This window comes from Henckelia pumila, chromosome 3, assembly GCF_033568475.1.
Source record: "Henckelia pumila isolate YLH828 chromosome 3, ASM3356847v2, whole genome shotgun sequence".
In the NCBI taxonomy this organism is placed as follows: domain Eukaryota; kingdom Viridiplantae; phylum Streptophyta; class Magnoliopsida; order Lamiales; family Gesneriaceae; genus Henckelia; species Henckelia pumila.
In genome coordinates this window covers 158456044-158473471 of record NC_133122.1, presented here as the reverse complement: position 1 = coordinate 158473471, position 17428 = coordinate 158456044, and the positions used below count along the sequence as shown (strand labels likewise).

Sequence of the window (17428 nt, the reverse complement as noted above, 5' to 3'; positions counted from 1 at the left end):
CTTAGCGAGATTGGAGGAAGAATGACCACTCTTTTTAAAGCACAATTCATAGGAGTAGACTATTTCAATAATCAAGGTACAGAGAAAAAGAGAAGATATACTCAAGCTCTGTATAGCCTCGAATTACATGATATCTGTTTAGTTGATGAATATATTATGTTATTCAACAAATACAGATGGAATTCGGGAGTTGAAGAAAATGTAGCCATTCAACTATTTTTCGCAAAAATGCCAAGCCCCTGGAGAGAAATGCTGATAAAAGAATACGTTCCAGGTAATCTTGATACTTTGGCAAGACGCGCCTCTTTTTTGCAAGGAAAATTGGCAGAATGGTGTCATATGGTAGTATTACAGAAGAGCTACAAGAAAATAAGGGGTATTAACAAGCATACTCCTCTATGTTGTAGAGAAAATGATCTCCCTACGGTTATAGGGAATAAATCACAGGGATTTAAAAGGAAGAAATTCAGAAATAATCCCTACAATAAAAGAATGAAAAGTTCTTGGAAACCAAGAACATTTTGGTCCAAACAAAAGGCCAGATCTTATAGATCAGGTAGAAGAAGTGGACCTACAAGAACATCCCCAGCAACAAACTCATCACAAGAAAGGGAAAGAACACCATCTAGAAGAACTTTCAGAAGAACTCATACGAGAGCAAGTGAAAGTTTCAAGGATTGCAACTGCTGGACATGTGGAGCAAGAGGACATATATCTACAAACTGTCCAGAAAAAGAGAAAAAGAGAGTTAAACTCTTTGAAGCAACACCAGATATGGATGATGCGGTATTCTTTCAAGATCTAGTCCAAGTATATCAATTTGAAGATATCCCCTCAGATGAAAGTATATACGAAGAAGAGATATTGTTTAGCCAAGATGAATCTGAAGATGAATCAGAATCAGAATCACAATAAAGAAGAAGTGTTTCGACACGAAACACAAGAGAGTTTGGTTGGATTTTTTAGTCAAACCACGATATCTCATAATATGGTCCAAAGGATTATGAGAGAAAATCCAATATTACAGAAGTACCAAGGATTTTTGGCAGGACAAGTAGAGAGGGTCTTAGGCAACCTAGGGCTAAGACAAAGAAGACATCATTTGATTTACAAAGTATCCAGAAGGGAAATGGCAATCCCGATGGAGTTAACAAGTAATCAAATAGAGATGCAGTTAATTCCTTTTGAAGAAGTAAGAGAGGAATTGCAAAAGCTGAAAAGTAAGGTAGCAAGAACAATGTCTTGGATTCATATTGGAGCAATACAAATAATGATCAAGGAATCGTAGTATGTGATAAAAGAATGGGGAATATCCAAGATGCTGTTCTAGGTACGATCTCAGGAAATCTATGCGCAGGAAAAATTGTAGGAGTTATTTATCCAAGAATAGCCTACAATTTAGCTGACAGAGACTTTAGTTGAGCCTTGACGTTGCATCAAAACTTCAAGGAAAAAAGATTAATGAAGGAAGGTAATAGACCATATTCTATTACTTATCAAATTTCATATGCTCTTTCTAATACGCACCATTTTGAATTATTTATTAGAAATGAGTTTATTGAAATTCCAGAAATCTTTGGAAAAGTTGCTCAAGCAATATACCCGGAAAGATTCAAGTTTCCTTTAATTCAGGAAACAGACATTCAAATACAAGGTAAACCGGTTCTATACAAAGATCTAAAAATAGAACCCCGAAGGTTATCTTTTCAAGGTGACCGAATAACAAGTCGAAGGTGGGAAAATCTCCTATTCAGGAAATTCCACCAGAAGAAAAGGAGTTTTCAATAATAGGAAAACTTAGATCTCCAAAATGATGGAAAGAAATCAAAATAGTATTCGAAATTACAAGTCACAGGAACCAATTTCCTTGTAACTCGATTTACTATTTAGAGCAGCAGGTAACAGGAACTTACCAAGGATTAATAAATATTGGAGAATTGGAAGTTCAAATTTGTGGAATTCCAGGAAAAGAAGTGGATCAGCTCATTCTTGGCCTAGAGTTTCTGGAGGACCATAAACCATGGAAACGCCTTGAAAAAGGAATAGAGTTTATGACAAAAGAAAAGACTTGGAGGATTCAATAAGAATTCTACGAGATGAAAAACCAAGAGAATTGGATAAGGAACAATCCCTTAATCAGATTCGAAAACTCTGTTTACAAACAGAGGAAGAAGCAATTGTTGAAATTAGTAAGTCATGAACATGATTTACTAGAACGCATTGAAGAAGTAGAAATGAGTAACTATACTCTACCTTCTGAGGCCTTAGGAAAACTAAAGGCAAATAATCTTAATCGGATTACTGAGTTACAACACAGTCTGTTAAAAATGGCGGGGCCATTTAGTAATCCCTTTAAAAAATGACAACAAGTCCTTTCTCTATATACATTCCAATAGGGATGTTGTATGAACAATTTAAGGCTGAATATTTTGCAGCTTATATTGACTCGGGAGCATGAATTTGTACAGCAAAAAGAGGAGTCTTCCCTGAAAAATGTGAAGAAGAATTGCCAAAAATTGCTGGACGAGATTTCTCTCGAAGAATTTTAATTCTTTGCAAAGGAATAAAACAAGCAGAGATCCTTATAGGAGGAGCAGGTCAAACATCTTGGTACAAGGTAAAGACGCCACCAATCTATTTTCATGATACAGGAGCTGATATCTTGTTAGAAAACAACTTCTTACAAATGTTTAAGAAGTACACACAAGACAATAAGTCAAGAAGACTTATGTTCACTACAATTTGTGATCATAAAATTATCGTTTAACGACTCAAGGTTACTTTTTATCGATAAATACCGATAATATTTCGCAGCCAGCGTGGTGATAAAGGACAACTTTTTCACCCAAAAATGAAAGATCCAAGAAGGTTTGGAGAAACCATGTTGAAAATAACAACAGAACGAGAACTCCAAACAGAGGATATGGAGCTTCTCAAAGTAACTCTAAATCATAGAGATATAGAGTTAGAAAATAAAGTATCCCTTGAATATGTCAAAAAGAGGCTCAAAGAAAGTTACAACGAGCATCCTTTGGCATGGTGGGATAGAAATTAACTCAAAGCCAGTCTTACTCTAAAGGAAGGCAAAGAGTATGAATTCGTCAGATATAAGCCTATCCCAATGAACATAACAGATCAAAGGGATATGAAAATGATTATCAAGGAACATTTGGACCTTGGTCTAATCAAAGAAGGAGTTTCACCATATAGCAGCCCAGGTTTTCTGGTCAGAAATCATGGTGAAATAAAAAAAGGAAAACCCAGGTTAGTTATTAACTACCAAGGTATTAATAAAATCCTGGAATTTGATGGGTACTTCATATCCAGTAGAGAACATCTAATTAGCTATGTACAAAATGCTAGAGTGTTCTCAAAATTTGATTGTAAGTCTGGATTTTACCAGATTCGAATGGAAGAAGGCAGTAAGAAATTCACAGTCTTCTCTACACCACAAAGACATTATATCTGGGAAGTTATGCCTATGGGATTGGCTAATGCACCCCAAATATTTCAAAAAAAGATGGATAATCTTTTTAAAGATTATTTCAACTTCATGTTTGTTTATATTGATGATATTCTTATAGAATCAAAAAACATAGATGAAAATATTAAACATTTAGAGATTTTCTCTAAAATTTGTACACAAGGACTGGTTTTATCTGAAAAAAAAGCAGTCATAGCAACAAGGAAAATTGAATTCCTTGGAATTGAGATTGATGAAACTGGAATAATTCTACAACCTCATATTGTGGAAAAGGTAAAGAATTTTTCAGATAAACTCAAAGATGTAAAACAACTCCAAAGTTTTCTAGGAGTAGTTAATTTTGTAGGGATGTTCATAAACAATCTGGCAATGTATAGAAAGGTGTTTAGTCCTTTGTTAAAAAAGGATGCAAGGTTTATATGGACCGATGAACATACTAAAGGGGTGAACCAATTAAAGGAGATATGTAAGAATCTCTCAAAAATGACTATACCCGTGGATGAAGATGATTTGGTGTTATTTACAGACGCCAGTGACGAATGGTGGGCAGCAGTTCTTACTAAGATCACTCCGGATGGAGAAATACCATGCAGATACTGTAGCGGTCTTTTTTCAGAATCTGAGGCTATCAGATGGCATATCAACGAAAAGGAATTTTATGCAGTTAAAAGGGCTTTCAAAAAATAGCCATTATTTTTACTTGCTAAAAAATTCACTTTGAAGGTTGATAACACTCAGGTAAAAGCTTTCCTAAGGAATAAGATTGAATCTAAACCTGAGAAGGCTAGGTTATTAAGATGGCAAGCTTTATGTCAAAATTATATTGTTGATATTGTTATTATTAAATCTCATGAAAATATTCTTGCAGATTTCTTAACAAGAGATGGAAGGCAGTGACGTAGATTCCATCATGAAAATGCAGAGGCATCTCAGGGAACACCTTGAATTGCTTCAAACCGTGTTCAACCAGCTTGTCATAAGTGCCGATATGGCGGGCAGGTTACAACAAGCTGATCGGATCAAAGTATCCAATCGAATCACAGGATTTATGCAAGCTCAAACTCAACTATGGGCTGCTATTCAAGGGCCTATTATGCGTGCCATAGAAAAACCACTGGTTTCTCAAAAACAAGAAATATAGTCACCGGTTGTAAAAAAATATGTTGAGGATTCTAATACTCAAGAAACAAGCGCTAATCTATCATCAGCTTTTGATGATCTAGATAAAGCAACAATTGATTAGGATAACTCATCAAGTCAACCCTCCGCCTCTGGGGTAAAAGAGGAAGAGATTAATCTTAGGCCCCACACTGACAAGGGCAAATCTAAGATTGATACTAACCCAGCTGTAATTTCTCCATTTCAGGTTTATCAACAAAGATGGGAGAAATTAAGTACAAGAAGTGAAATCAACCCGATCACTTGCAGGGTTAATGTTGCAGGAATATATCCAAGGATTTGGCTAAAAACAATGTCAATCCTAAGGATGTAAAGCTATGGTATGAATTTGGGGCTTTAGCCTCAGTTTATACAACTTCACCAGGCTTCCAAGAAATATCACAACTACCAAAATGGATTCAGGAAGCAGTCCAAGAAACATGGGCAAATAATGATCATTTGTCCAGAGGAGATGTGCTCGAGTTATACTTCTTTAGTGCTGCTCCAGAACCAACAGGGAAAGGATCACACGAGCCCTTTCATTTCATCAAGCTAAGGAGACCTGACATGAATAATCAAAGATTTATCAAGGATCCTATATCTGAAGAAATACCATTGGTGTCCACCTTTGGAGAAAATGAAATTTCAACCAGAAGGGCATGGGGTATTTGGGTTTGTCTCACCGAGATGGATAAGGTCAAATTTCCGTTCAAATTTTATCAAAATTCTGTAAACGGATCATTCCTGTTAAACACAATGACAGGAAAAACTACGGCTTTTGCGGAAGAACTCTTCGAAAAGAAGAGGAACTTTTTGTGGAACAACAAGCTGCCGGGGAGTAAAGAAACTCGTCAAAAATTTTATAACATGGCTCATGTCGGAAGATGGTCAGAGAATATCTGCCCAGAATGTCCAAACCAGAAGGAGCCAAAATTCGGAAAAACCTTCAAACCCCGAACGGATCGAAAAGATTTTTCCGAGACAAGCAAAGGTGGACAGGGACCATCAAAACCGTGTTTTACCAGGGGCCCACTGCAAAAGCAAAAGATGCCCCGACAACAATAAAGAAGGCATGTGAGGAGAATAAATCCAAAAGAAAAAGTCAAGCATGTGACTCTTCCACTAGTAAAAGATGCCATCGGGCATGTGACTCCCACTAGCAAAAGATGCCATCAATAATGGCATAAAGAATTCAAGACAGCTGTAAGATTCCCTGAAGTTTCTCGGTGAAACGAGTGAAACTTCGGCTATAAATACAGGATTTTAAGGAAGCTGAAGACATCGATCATTTCCTTCAGTTTTCTTACAAATAAAAAATTGTAATATTTCTCTTTCTATTGTATTAAGTTTTACTTTTATGTATTTCAAGAACAAGGCTACTATGAGTAGCTAAACAAGTTATCTCCTCCTCTTCAAAGGAGGTTGATTTATGTAATAATATGTTGTCTGAATAAATTTTCGAAGCTCTTCTCTATCATGTTATTTTATTTAAAAAATTAAGCTTTTACTATACGCCCTAAGGTAGGAAACGAAATAGGGCTGTGCTAGCTGCTGCTGAAGGAGTATGTGTCAGGAACCATCGGTTGCGATCGCGTGGTTTGGTTGTGAGGAACAACCTGTAAAACCCGGTGGACATAACCCGACAACAGTGTGGTCAAAGAGGTATTCTGCTTTAATTTACTGACAAAAGCATGATGGGATTAAGCCTTTAAATTTTAAATAGGGAAATAAAGGGTAGAATGAGCATTATTTAGTTTTAAGGACAAATTCAAGAAACTATTTAATGAATCATGGATATATTTGGAACATAAAAAGTGAAAGGGATATAATACAAAAAATGGAAAAGATACAGGGATATATTTAGGAATTGTCCCCATGTTATGTGTATTGGTCAATTATTGAAGTGGCTTAATGCATTTCAAAATTTCAGCCCTATACTTATGATGATTGAGCTTATTTTTTTAAAATTTTATTTAATGATGTTAAGGGCTGCCTAGTCTAGATGAAAGGAAGTTCAAATGTTGTATTGGATGAGGTTTATGAAGGTTTGAAAGGCTGGAGATGAGGGCATGGTACTAGGGGTTGTGGCCGTGAGCTTTGGGGTGATCCGGTTGAGGTAAGTCGGGCTAGAATGGGACTTGAGCTAGATTCGGGTGTGAGGGCTTGGCTCAAGGTTTCATTGTGGTCTAAGGGGAGATAATAGGGTTGGTTTGTGGGCTGGAAGTTGGGAAATCCAATAGGTAAATGGTTCGTAAGGGGTTAAGATAATATTGGACTTGTGGAGATTTTTGTCATCCCTTTGATTGGCCTCAAGATTTTGGTTCTGGTGGGTTGGATTAAGAGGTCTGGACAGGGGTTGGCTTGGTCATAATTCAAGTGTAGGATGTGGTGGTCGTGTAGGTTCAATTTGGGAACCATTCAGTTAAGTTTTGGGTAGGTTAAGGGTGAACTAAGTTAAGGTTATTGCAGATTTCGTGGGAGTTTAGGGGCTGTTCGGGAACTCCAATCGAACGGGCTTTTATCTTTAAGCTTTTTCGTGAAAGGTTTCAAAGTATTTTAAGTACCAGTATTTTAAAGTATCTTGCATGTATATGTATCCTCGTTATTTCATGGTTTATACTTGTTGGGTCTTTAAAGTCACTACCTTTGTTTGGTGCAGGTGAGGATTCCGTAGGTACCAAGGGGCAGGATACCTTGGGCTGATGACACCGGCAGCGCCGACCCTCGACCGTCGCTTTTTTACTTTCCGCACTAGAGTGTTTGAAATAATGAACTACATACACTATGTTTATTTTCATAGTTATTTTGCAGGATGTGCTTTCCCTGCAACTCGTTTTATTTTGGCATGTAAACTAATTAACTGTTTTACTCTGTTGTTTGTGGATTTGAACTTCTTTCATTAGTTTCGTGCCTATTTCTCGTTTCAAATTCATGTCTTGTGGTTGCATGGTTGTGTTTGAGACAGGTGGTTTTCAAGAGTTACGAATAGGTCATGACAATTTTTTTTAAAAAAATCAACATTTTTATTTAAGTAATAATTGTTAGAGGTTAGAGCCATCTCAGAAATAAAAACAAGTAAGTGTTCTTGGATATTAAATGAAACGAATTCGTGAGGATTAATTAATTAGAAGTAGTCATTATTGAAATCAAGTGAAATCAAATCCTCTAGATATTTTTCTCTCAGTGATATTTCTATAAAGTGTGTGATTTGCTTTTTAATTTTCTTGATTATTTAAGTTTGAAAACAAAATTCTCTATTTAATTTTCTAGATAAAATTTAGCCTATTCTAATTACAAGCATAATTTTATTTTCAATACATATTCCTCATGGGAACGATACTCTATTCATTTTATATTAAAACTTGACAACCGTGCGCTTGCGAGCAAGAATTTACGTGAAAAGTTTTTGGCACCATTGCCAAGGAGTATTTTAATTGAAGTTATATTAGTATTGTTACCAATTAGTTTAGATTTTAATTTAGAGTTTTCTTTATTTTATTTTTAGTTACTGATTTATTTTTATTTTTTTGAATTGCAGTTTATGCGAAGATCTCAAAGCGTCAATTCTCTAATTTTCGATCCGGATATTGAATGAATTGCAAGAGCTTTGAGAAAGGCAAGAAGAGAAGAGGTGCAAGCAATGACTGAAAATAATCAACCTCTTTTGGTGCCAATAAGAGATCACTTCATGCCCGTAGTCCAGGCTCACTACTCTGAAATTGCTCGTGGAACTATTAATGCCAACAACTTCGAGCTTAAGCCTGCTTTGATCAACATGGTTCAACAGAACTAATTCAATGGAAATGAAACTGCCGATCCTCACCTGCATTTGAGGACCTTCCTGCAGATAACATGCACGATAAAAATTAATGGGGTTTCTGAAGACATTATTAGACTGCGTTTGTTTCCTTTCTCTCTCAGGGATTAGGCTAGATGTTGATTACAATCACTGTCATTGGGGAGCATAACTACTTGGGAAGATATGGCAGTGAAGTTTCTTGCCAAATTTTTTCCACTTGCTAAGTCCACTATGCTGAAAATTGAGATTAGAACATTTCGACAACATGATTTTGAGCAGTTGTATGAGGCCTGGGAGAGTTACAAGGATTTTTGGATACAATTTCCTAATAAAAAATTTGAAGAATGTGAGAAAATTTAATTGTTCTATAATGGACTGAATGCGCCTACACGGATGTCTGTAGATTCTGCTGTTGGAGGTACAATATTTTCGAAGGACCCTATTCAGGCTTATGACATGCTGGAGCAAATGACAATCAACAGCTTTCAATGGCCTGCTGAACCTATGGGAGTCAAAAAGCCAGCTGGAGTTTATTCGATAGATCCCATCACCTCACTGAGTGCTCAAATGTCTGCCTTGACTACACAGCTAGCTGCGTTGAACAAGGTAACTACATCAAAATATGAAAGTGTCTATTACCATTGAAGAAACCCACCCTCTTGATGAAGTTAATTATATCAATCCCAACGCTTACGGATTATATCGAGGTAATCCTATTCCTAATACTTATCATCCTGGACTGCATAATCATGAAAATTTTTTGTATGCAAACAATAAGAATGTGTTGAATCCTCTACCGGGGTTCAATACAAACAAGGGGAGGGAAAGCCATCATTGGAAGATGTAGTGAACACGTTTGTGGCGGAATCTGGTAAGAGGATGACGAGGACTGAATCTCGTCTTGATAGCTTGAAGACGCATATGGTCAACCATGGGTGCTACAATGAAATCTATGGAGTCACAGATTGGGCAGCTGGCGAATGCACTGAAATATCACAAAAAAGGTCAGTTCCCAAGAAATAGGGGCTGAACAAGTAAATCCAAGAATGAGAAGCCAAAGGGTGTCGAAAATTCTGTAGTAGAGGAAAAGAAGGTTGAGGATAAAAAGAGTGAACCTGAGTCAAAACCGATGTTTCAGCCACAGCTTCCATACCCACAACGGTTCAAGAAAAAGGCATTGGATGAGCAGTTCACCAAAGTTTTGGATATTTTCAAGAAGATACACATCAACATCCCATTTTCTGATGCTTTGGAGCAAATGCCGAATTATGCAAAATTTATTAAGGATGTGATGTCTAAGAAAAGAAGGTTGCAGGAGAATGAAGTAGTAAACTTTATTGAAGAGTGCAACGCCATCCTCCAAAAAAAGATGCCCCAAAAGCTGAAAGATCCAGAGCGTTTTACTATTTTTGTTATATTGGTGGTGTTCATGTAAGTAGGGCTTTATGTGATTTAGGAGCGATTATTAATTTGATGTTGTTGTCTGTTTACAAGGCTCTGGAGCATGGAGAGGTTAAACCGACCACAATCACCTTGCAGCTTGCTGATAGAAGGATCACGTATCCACGTGGAATTGTTGAAGATGTGTTGGTCAAAGTGGAAAAATTTATTTTTCTGGATGATTTCGTAATTTTGGACACGGAAGAGGATCAGGATGCTCTTTTGATTTTTGGGAGACCATTCTTGGCTACTGCTGATGCCAAGATAGATGTCAAGAAAGGTGAGATGTCGATGGGAGTTGAAGGTGAGAAAGTAATTTTTAATATATTCAAGGAAGCTATCAGTTCATCCATGGAAAAGGTGTTCATAATCGAGCAATCAAAGAAGATGGAATGTCGTCACATAGCTACTGGTGTAGTAGAATGGCTAAGGGAGGAGGATCCATAGGTGGAAATGACAAAGAGAAAGAAAGCGAAATTTAAAAGCAGTTTGTGGAGTATGTTTGGAGGGTTAAAGAGAAAGGAAAGACCCCAAACAAAGTGACAATTCTATCTAGGACCAGTGACAGTCTGGCTGACGACTCTAAACCAAGCGCTTCTTGGGAGGCAACCCAAACATTTTTTTTAGTATTTTTATTTTTATTTCTTAGTTTTGTTTATTTTTGGTGTTTTACTAGGCTTAATTTTGATCTATGTTAATTTCTGTTGCAGGCTAAACGAGCAAATTATTTGGAAATTGAGAGCAGAAGTGCTTAATCTTGAGCGCAATAACGCTTCAATATGTGTACCATTAGCACAGCTATGCCTCACAACTAGTGCAATAGTGCTTCCTTATGTGAAGAACTATCCAAATACTTTCTCCATATTACGATGATTTCGCCATTAACCAAATCCTCACAAACCTTTGCATTTATTTTTCTCGCAAAATTGGAAAGATCACGTCGGCCCCGAATTAATTTGAAACATAAGATGTCTTCAGCCTCCGAACCAGGTTTCATGTTTTGTAAGTGTGCAAAAAGGGCAATATTGCGAACTTCTTGGACAAATAATAACCCTGGTAGGAGGTTTCATGGGTGAATAGATTGGAAGGTGGTTTTTTTTTTCCTTTCATATATTCCTAAATTTTGGGTGCATATATTTTCAATTTAATTTCGACACTTGTTCTTTACAGAAGGGTGGTTGTGACTTTTTTACTTGGGAGGATCCAACATATTTCCAGGATTAAAACTGAAGATAAATGTGCTACAAGAAGAAAATCAAAAAATGGCGAGGGATAACACAACTTTGAAGTTGATTTTGGTGCTGCCATGGTTGATTTCCTTTATTTTGTGGATGCTTTAATAGGAGATTTTTGTTACTGAGAAGATGAATATTTTGATGTTTTGAAAATGCGAAACTTTTACAATGTTTAGGAACTATGCTTTTACTATCACTTCTCTAACTTCCGTGCGACGACATGAAGCTTTTTAGATTTAGGACATTGGTCAAATCTATTTTTTGTTGTCAAGGTGAACAATGTGATTAATGTATTAATGTATGAATCAATGTATTATTTTTCTACTTATTTCAGATGTCGTTTTTTATTTCACGAGCTTTTCGTACATTATGGTTAACATATTTAGTTCATTCAACTTTTGGTTTCGGTGTTCTATTTTTTCAAGGTGAAAACTTGGATAATGCTGAGTTTGTGAAGCTTTTAGTTAGTGTATCATACATTAAGACTGATGCTTATAGAGATCATATTCTGGGATTTGAGATTGTTTCTGCAGGTGCATGAGTGTGTTTAGACATGCATATATAAGCATTCTCAATCTTGAAATGTGTATGATTCTGGAGTTCTAAATGAAAGGAAGACATGACTCCTTTATGACTATGTCAAAAACAACAAACATTCTTTTAAAAAGTTAAATCATTAAACAAGCTAAAAATTAATTAAAACTTTTTGATTCAGTTCTTGTCACCAAAATTGGTTTTTTTATTTAATCTGAACATTCAGTTTTCAACAAAGTTTACACAACCGATCAGTTTGACATTTTCATGGATATCTTTTGGCATATTAATTCATAAAAACTTTAAAAAAAACATGGGAGGACTAGAAATCAAACAAATTCTCTAACAAATTAAGTGAAACAGAATGCAAAGGCTGCCAAAAGTCCAAAAACAGAAGGACAACACAAGATGTAAAATTACTGCAGCAATTATGTTAATGTGCCAGAGTGTTATTCCTCCCACAGAGAATAATTTTTAAAAACAAAGAGAACATATTGTTTACTTGAAAAAATCTCAGCTTGCACACTTTTAAACAAGCTCACACCTCATTTTTGGGACTAAAACAATTTTTTTTTTTTAAAAAAACAAGAAACATGAAAAACCAATGAATCTCAAATCTTGAACTAGCTGACAATTAAATGTTGCAAATAACTTCACAACCTGTGTTATTATACTATATTTTCAAGTCACTCCCCTTAAAATTAACAAACAAATATTAGGAGAACAACCGTGTTGAATAAGTTTCAATCATCAAACCACAGAGCCATTATTTAGCTATAAATGATAATATTCTGAAGGAAAATTCGCACCATCTTTACATACACACATTACATATATAAAACCCAAAGTCATGAAAATCGAAAAATCTAAGGATGTATAAAAACATTATAGCAATTTGCATATAAAATAACTATAACTGAAACTTGTTGATTAAATGTATTGGTTTCATGTTATAATCCATGAACTAAACAAAAAATTTGCCAAAAAAACCACTTTTTAACCAATCAAAACATCCTGCCTCCAATTAAATGACACACAAAGTGAGTTCAAATTCCAAAAACCATCTAATATTTTTCATGGGGCTGCAATATAAAAAGTCACCAAAAAGTTCACACATCATTCGCCTTCACTTATGAGGAGCCTTTCCTTTCTTCTTTTTTGTTGTCAATCCACATTGATTTTCAGATATTGAAGAACTTAGGCTGGACATTGTCATGAATTTCTTCCATCTTTCATGTATGGTTAACTTTGAAAGCATTTCTGAATGATTGATGCGGGATTCGACACTTTGTATGTTGGTTCCTCCAAAAAATGGTGCAGGTGCCCTTATATTGGCCATGTTTGTGAGAATTTGACATTGTTTAAATTGCTCATACATGGATGACGGAGTCACAGACCTCGATGGAGACATGAGTGTAGTTTGTTCAGCCATTGGTTGAGACACAATGCTGTCTTGCCCCTGTGACAAGTGATTTTTTTTTAGATAGAATACATAATAAAATATTTTTGATGTATAATACTTGAACTACTAAACACAAAATAAAACATTAGCTTACACTACTATTACCACGATATACAGTTGATCAATTTTTCACATTTCTTCCGATGGTATTAACATCAAACCTCACATTTCTCCTCACCTGAAACAACATTAGTTAGTACAATTACTATAGAAAAATAATAACTGAAACACATACATGTAACTTGGATGGTGGTTGAATTATGAGTTCTTCAGTAAGTTGACTTGAATATGTTCTTGTGACTATCTGATTTGTTTGAAATGCACTGGCCTTGCTAGTTCAGTTCGAGTGCAAGCTTTTTTATTGTGACCCTTAATACCACAGATGCTACATGTCATTGTCCGTTGCTGCCTCCTCATTTCGTGATCATTTCTTAGTACCTTTACTTTTATTTTTTGCTTTTTCTTCATATTTTCAATAGCTTAATCTCTTTTCATTCATCTTGCTCGCAGATGCTACATGTCATTGTCCGTTGCTGCCTCCTCATTTCGTGATCATTTCTTAGTACCTTTACTTTTATTTTTTGCTTTTTCTTCATATTTTCAATAGCTTCATCTCTTTCCATTATTCTTGCTCGTTTGAGTCTTCCAACAGGTCTCCCAAAGTTTGGTGGAAGCGCTGGAATAACTCCTATTGGTTGTCATTCGCTCCTACCATTGAGTGGCATTACTGTAAGAGCATAGACTCATTTGTATGCGGCTACATTGTAGAAGTCATGCACATAATCAAGATAATCCAATCGTTGAGCTAAAATGGCAGATAAAACATGTTACATGGAATTCCACTCAAATCCCATTTCCTACAACCACATGTCCAATCTTTTAAGTCTATAGTGTACTTAGTCTCATCATAGCATTAAACCAGGTAATAAAATTTATCTGCTTTAATTGGCATGCAATCCCCAGTCTTTTCTAAGTTTTTCTCGATTAGCTTTTTTATTTGAGGGCAAAACAATCCTTCCTACTTTTCTTCAGCCCTATCCCTGTTAACTTGCATTTTTTTTTCATAAAGTATTCAATTCACAGTCATTCAAGCATCGACAATGCAACCTTCTCCTTCGCATTCAAAATACTGCTGTTAATAGATTCACAACAATTATTCAATAAATTGTACCTACCATTTTTCTTAATTATATTCTCGTCATTAATTATTAATAATATGTATTTTAATGTTAATATCTTTTGAAGTACTTGTTTTATTAAAAAATAAACAAAACACAACTACCATATGCTCTTAAAAGTTAATTTTCTGATGAATATAATCCAAGACACTTATTTTCCCAATTAATTAAAGTAAATGCAAACTCTAATTTAGACTTATTTTCCGAATTAATTAAACTAAATGCAAAGTCTGATTTCATTCGAATTGGAAGTAATTATTCTCTTATCGTAATATTTATTTTAATTTCAAAATACATATGTGAAAGAAGTAAAACATTATTATTTAATAATAGTTTTGAGAAAAAAAACTCATATTTCATATTAAAATGCATTTTTGAAAAATCGTGTTCATCCAGGGCTTCAAATCCTTTTTCATACAATTTCCCGTGTTTCTGAAGATGAATATGAATCTCCCCAATTTCCAAACTTCATATCCAGAAACAAAACATTTCGGAAGTATGAGTAAGCACCAATAGAACTCGTAGCCAAACTTCATATTTAAAATCGATTGATTCAAAACCCATTACTAAAATCCATGTTCATCCGATGGAAAGATCTAAAAACCCATCAATCCACGCAACTTTTTGTTTTAAAAAAACTAAAAATAAAAATAGAGATTTGATTTAGGTCTAAACCAGGCCCTCAAATCATGAGAATCAGAGAGAGCAGACATGCCGACCTGAATAATTCAATCTGTGTGCACATTACCATGCTTCCTTCATTCTTCTCAAATCCAGAGCATCGGCTTATTGTACACACACCGCAAATAACAATAATAAATCGGAAATAATAATCAAATCAAAGATTAGAAAATGAATGTGGAGAAATACGACGGTGATTTTATAGGCAAAGATCAGAGCTAGGGTTAGGGTTTTGGGAATAAAAAGCCCGCTCTACCTTTGTGGGCTTCGGCCGGGTCAGCCCAACTTCGGAGTGGACTGTTGTGTTCATCTTTGCCCAACACATGTATCTCTATTGTTTTTTTTTAAAAAAACAATAATAAAAAAATCGAGAAATTCATATTTGTTAAAATATGTAGTAATTTATATATTAAAAAAAAGGTTACGGAGAAGATTTAAAAGAAGGAATCGGGTGTTGTGAACAAATGAGATTTTTCTATCATATATTTAAAGTGTTTCTCGATGTAGTGAAATTTAAATGATTGAATCATAAACACATGATGTCGACTATATTGAAATATTGTCCCACATCGTGGAAGGATAGAATTCTTGGGAGCCCTTAATATATATAAGGGCAACCCTCACCTCTTGAGCTAGCTTTTGAGGTGAGTTAGGTCCAAGTCTCATTTTTAACATGGTATCAGAGCCCAGACCCTCTTCTGTGTGTGTTGAACCGCCCATAATTAGGTCACCCGTTAATATCTCCACGCTCCATATGTTTATTCCTGGGCGTGTGGGATATATTAAAATATTATCCCACATTAAAAGGATATAATTCACGTGACTACTGATATTGAATACTGAGACTCCAAGGAAAATAAGTCCCTCTAGAGGATAAATTTACTCACAAAAGTGACATAACGTTACTTCCTTTAAATAAGTTCATATTGATCACAATTATTGGTCCTTCCTCTCTTCACTCAACCGCTTTAACTCATGTAAACGAGGCACAAATTATTAATTTTATTGATATGATTGTAAAATTATAAAGTTTTTTTTTTCCTCCCTTGTAACACCATCTATCATCGGCCATGTGTCCGGCCTCATCGTGGGTGATCCGTGTGGTCACGACATGAAGTGGCATCAAACCATATCATTCATCAAACTCAATTTGGGTAAAGATCTCATTTTGAGGGAAACTCATGAATTCGAATCCACGCTCTCACCTCATCCCATGATTGTAATTCATGATTCAATAGACAGATACAATTCGATATGGTATCATGAGATTTGCGAGTGATACCTTCAATCAATGAATGGATCCAGAAAGTTTTAAACCACATCCATCATCAGTTTAGTAAAGTAAGCACATATATCTTTTATAAATATCTAATGCCCAAGGTACTAGTACGGGGCAGCCACACTACCGAAACAATAGATGACAAAGTTAATCTACCTGAGAACTAACTGATACCAACGCTCACGGTGGTCTCCGGCGGAAAACATCCGACCAAGGGGTGCCGACAAGTCGGACAAGAGGAGTGCAAGACCAACCATGTGTCTATGCACTTGACATGAAAACCATGATTGCATTTGGGCAAAATCCTCACATCCTCTCCTTGTGCGAATTCTCCGAGGCAGATGGGGCATTCCGTGGCCGGTATACGATTGCCGGCACCGTAGACCACCACCGGAATCCACCCCAACTCCTCTTTCTTGACGCCGTCCGCCGACTGATCTAAAGGGAAAGCCGGATGGTCAGTGGCCCCGTACACCGACGATGATGATCGCGTGCATCGTCGGGCGCAGCGCACGATGGCGCTTAGGCCGAGTGCGCATATCAACGCGCAAAGCAGCGCTGCAAGAATGATGACCATGTTGCTGTCGAAACCCACGTCTCCATGGTATGATACGCCGCTTGTTTTGTTAGCTTTGATGAGCGGGACTGTCATCTCCGAATCGAGAAGCTGGCGAGTAAGATATCTCATAGCTAGATACTACTTGTGGTTGGTTTTTCCTCACTAGTGTTGATGGAGTAAATTTTAAGTTGAAAATTAGTTTCGATTTTGAAGTCGACGGGTTGTTGGAAGGATTCCAGCAAATGGAATTCAAGTTGCATAAGGATAAGGAAGAAACTGGATAAAGGGAGGACTATCTTTTTCAATATTTGGCCGGGACCAAAAACATCGATCAAGAATTGGTCCCAGCACATATATAATTTCACCCCATTCTTATTTGTGTTAAATATCTTGGATACATTTTCTTAGGATATTGATAATAAGACACAAAAAGAGAATGTATATCGTGGCATGTGAAAACTGGTAGGAGCAAACTGACATACTAGATATTTTGTAAAGAAGGTGGGTAGTTCAGATATTTTCCTAGTTTGAACAGTTTCCAGACCTTCAATCATTAGGGCCACTCAGATATTTATCTATGCAGAGGATATTTTATCTACATTTTATATTATTAGGCACA

At 36.0% G+C, this 17428-nt stretch overlaps 1 protein-coding gene, 1 long non-coding RNA gene and 1 other non-coding gene across 3 annotated transcripts; all 3 read right to left on the bottom strand.

Moving 5' to 3' along the window:
* Positions 1-12612: 12612 nt before the first annotated feature.
* Positions 12613-15205, bottom strand: LOC140891214 (uncharacterized). Its single transcript, XR_012152453.1, has 3 exons — positions 13348-15205; positions 13218-13290; positions 12613-13109 (listed from the first exon to the last, which is right to left on the bottom strand). It is a non-coding gene; the product is annotated as an uncharacterized lncRNA (long non-coding RNA).
* Positions 14950-15054, bottom strand: LOC140893681 (small nucleolar RNA snoR100). The gene has a single exon (XR_012153272.1). It is a non-coding gene; the product is annotated as a small nucleolar RNA snoR100 (small nucleolar RNA).
* A 986-nt stretch (positions 15206-16191) lies between the features above and the next one.
* On the bottom strand, positions 16192-17222 carry LOC140892541 (RING-H2 finger protein ATL74-like). The gene has a single exon (XM_073301463.1). The coding sequence runs from the start codon at positions 16936-16938 to the stop codon at positions 16414-16416; it is 525 nt and encodes a 174-aa protein (XP_073157564.1). The 5' UTR covers positions 16939-17222; the 3' UTR covers positions 16192-16413.
* Between the last annotated feature and the right edge of the window lie 206 nt (positions 17223-17428).

Coding starts and splice junctions, on each gene's coding strand:
- LOC140892541 (XM_073301463.1), bottom strand. CDS start 16,938: ATGAGATATCTTACTCGCCAGCTTCTCGATTCGGAGATGACAGTCCCG.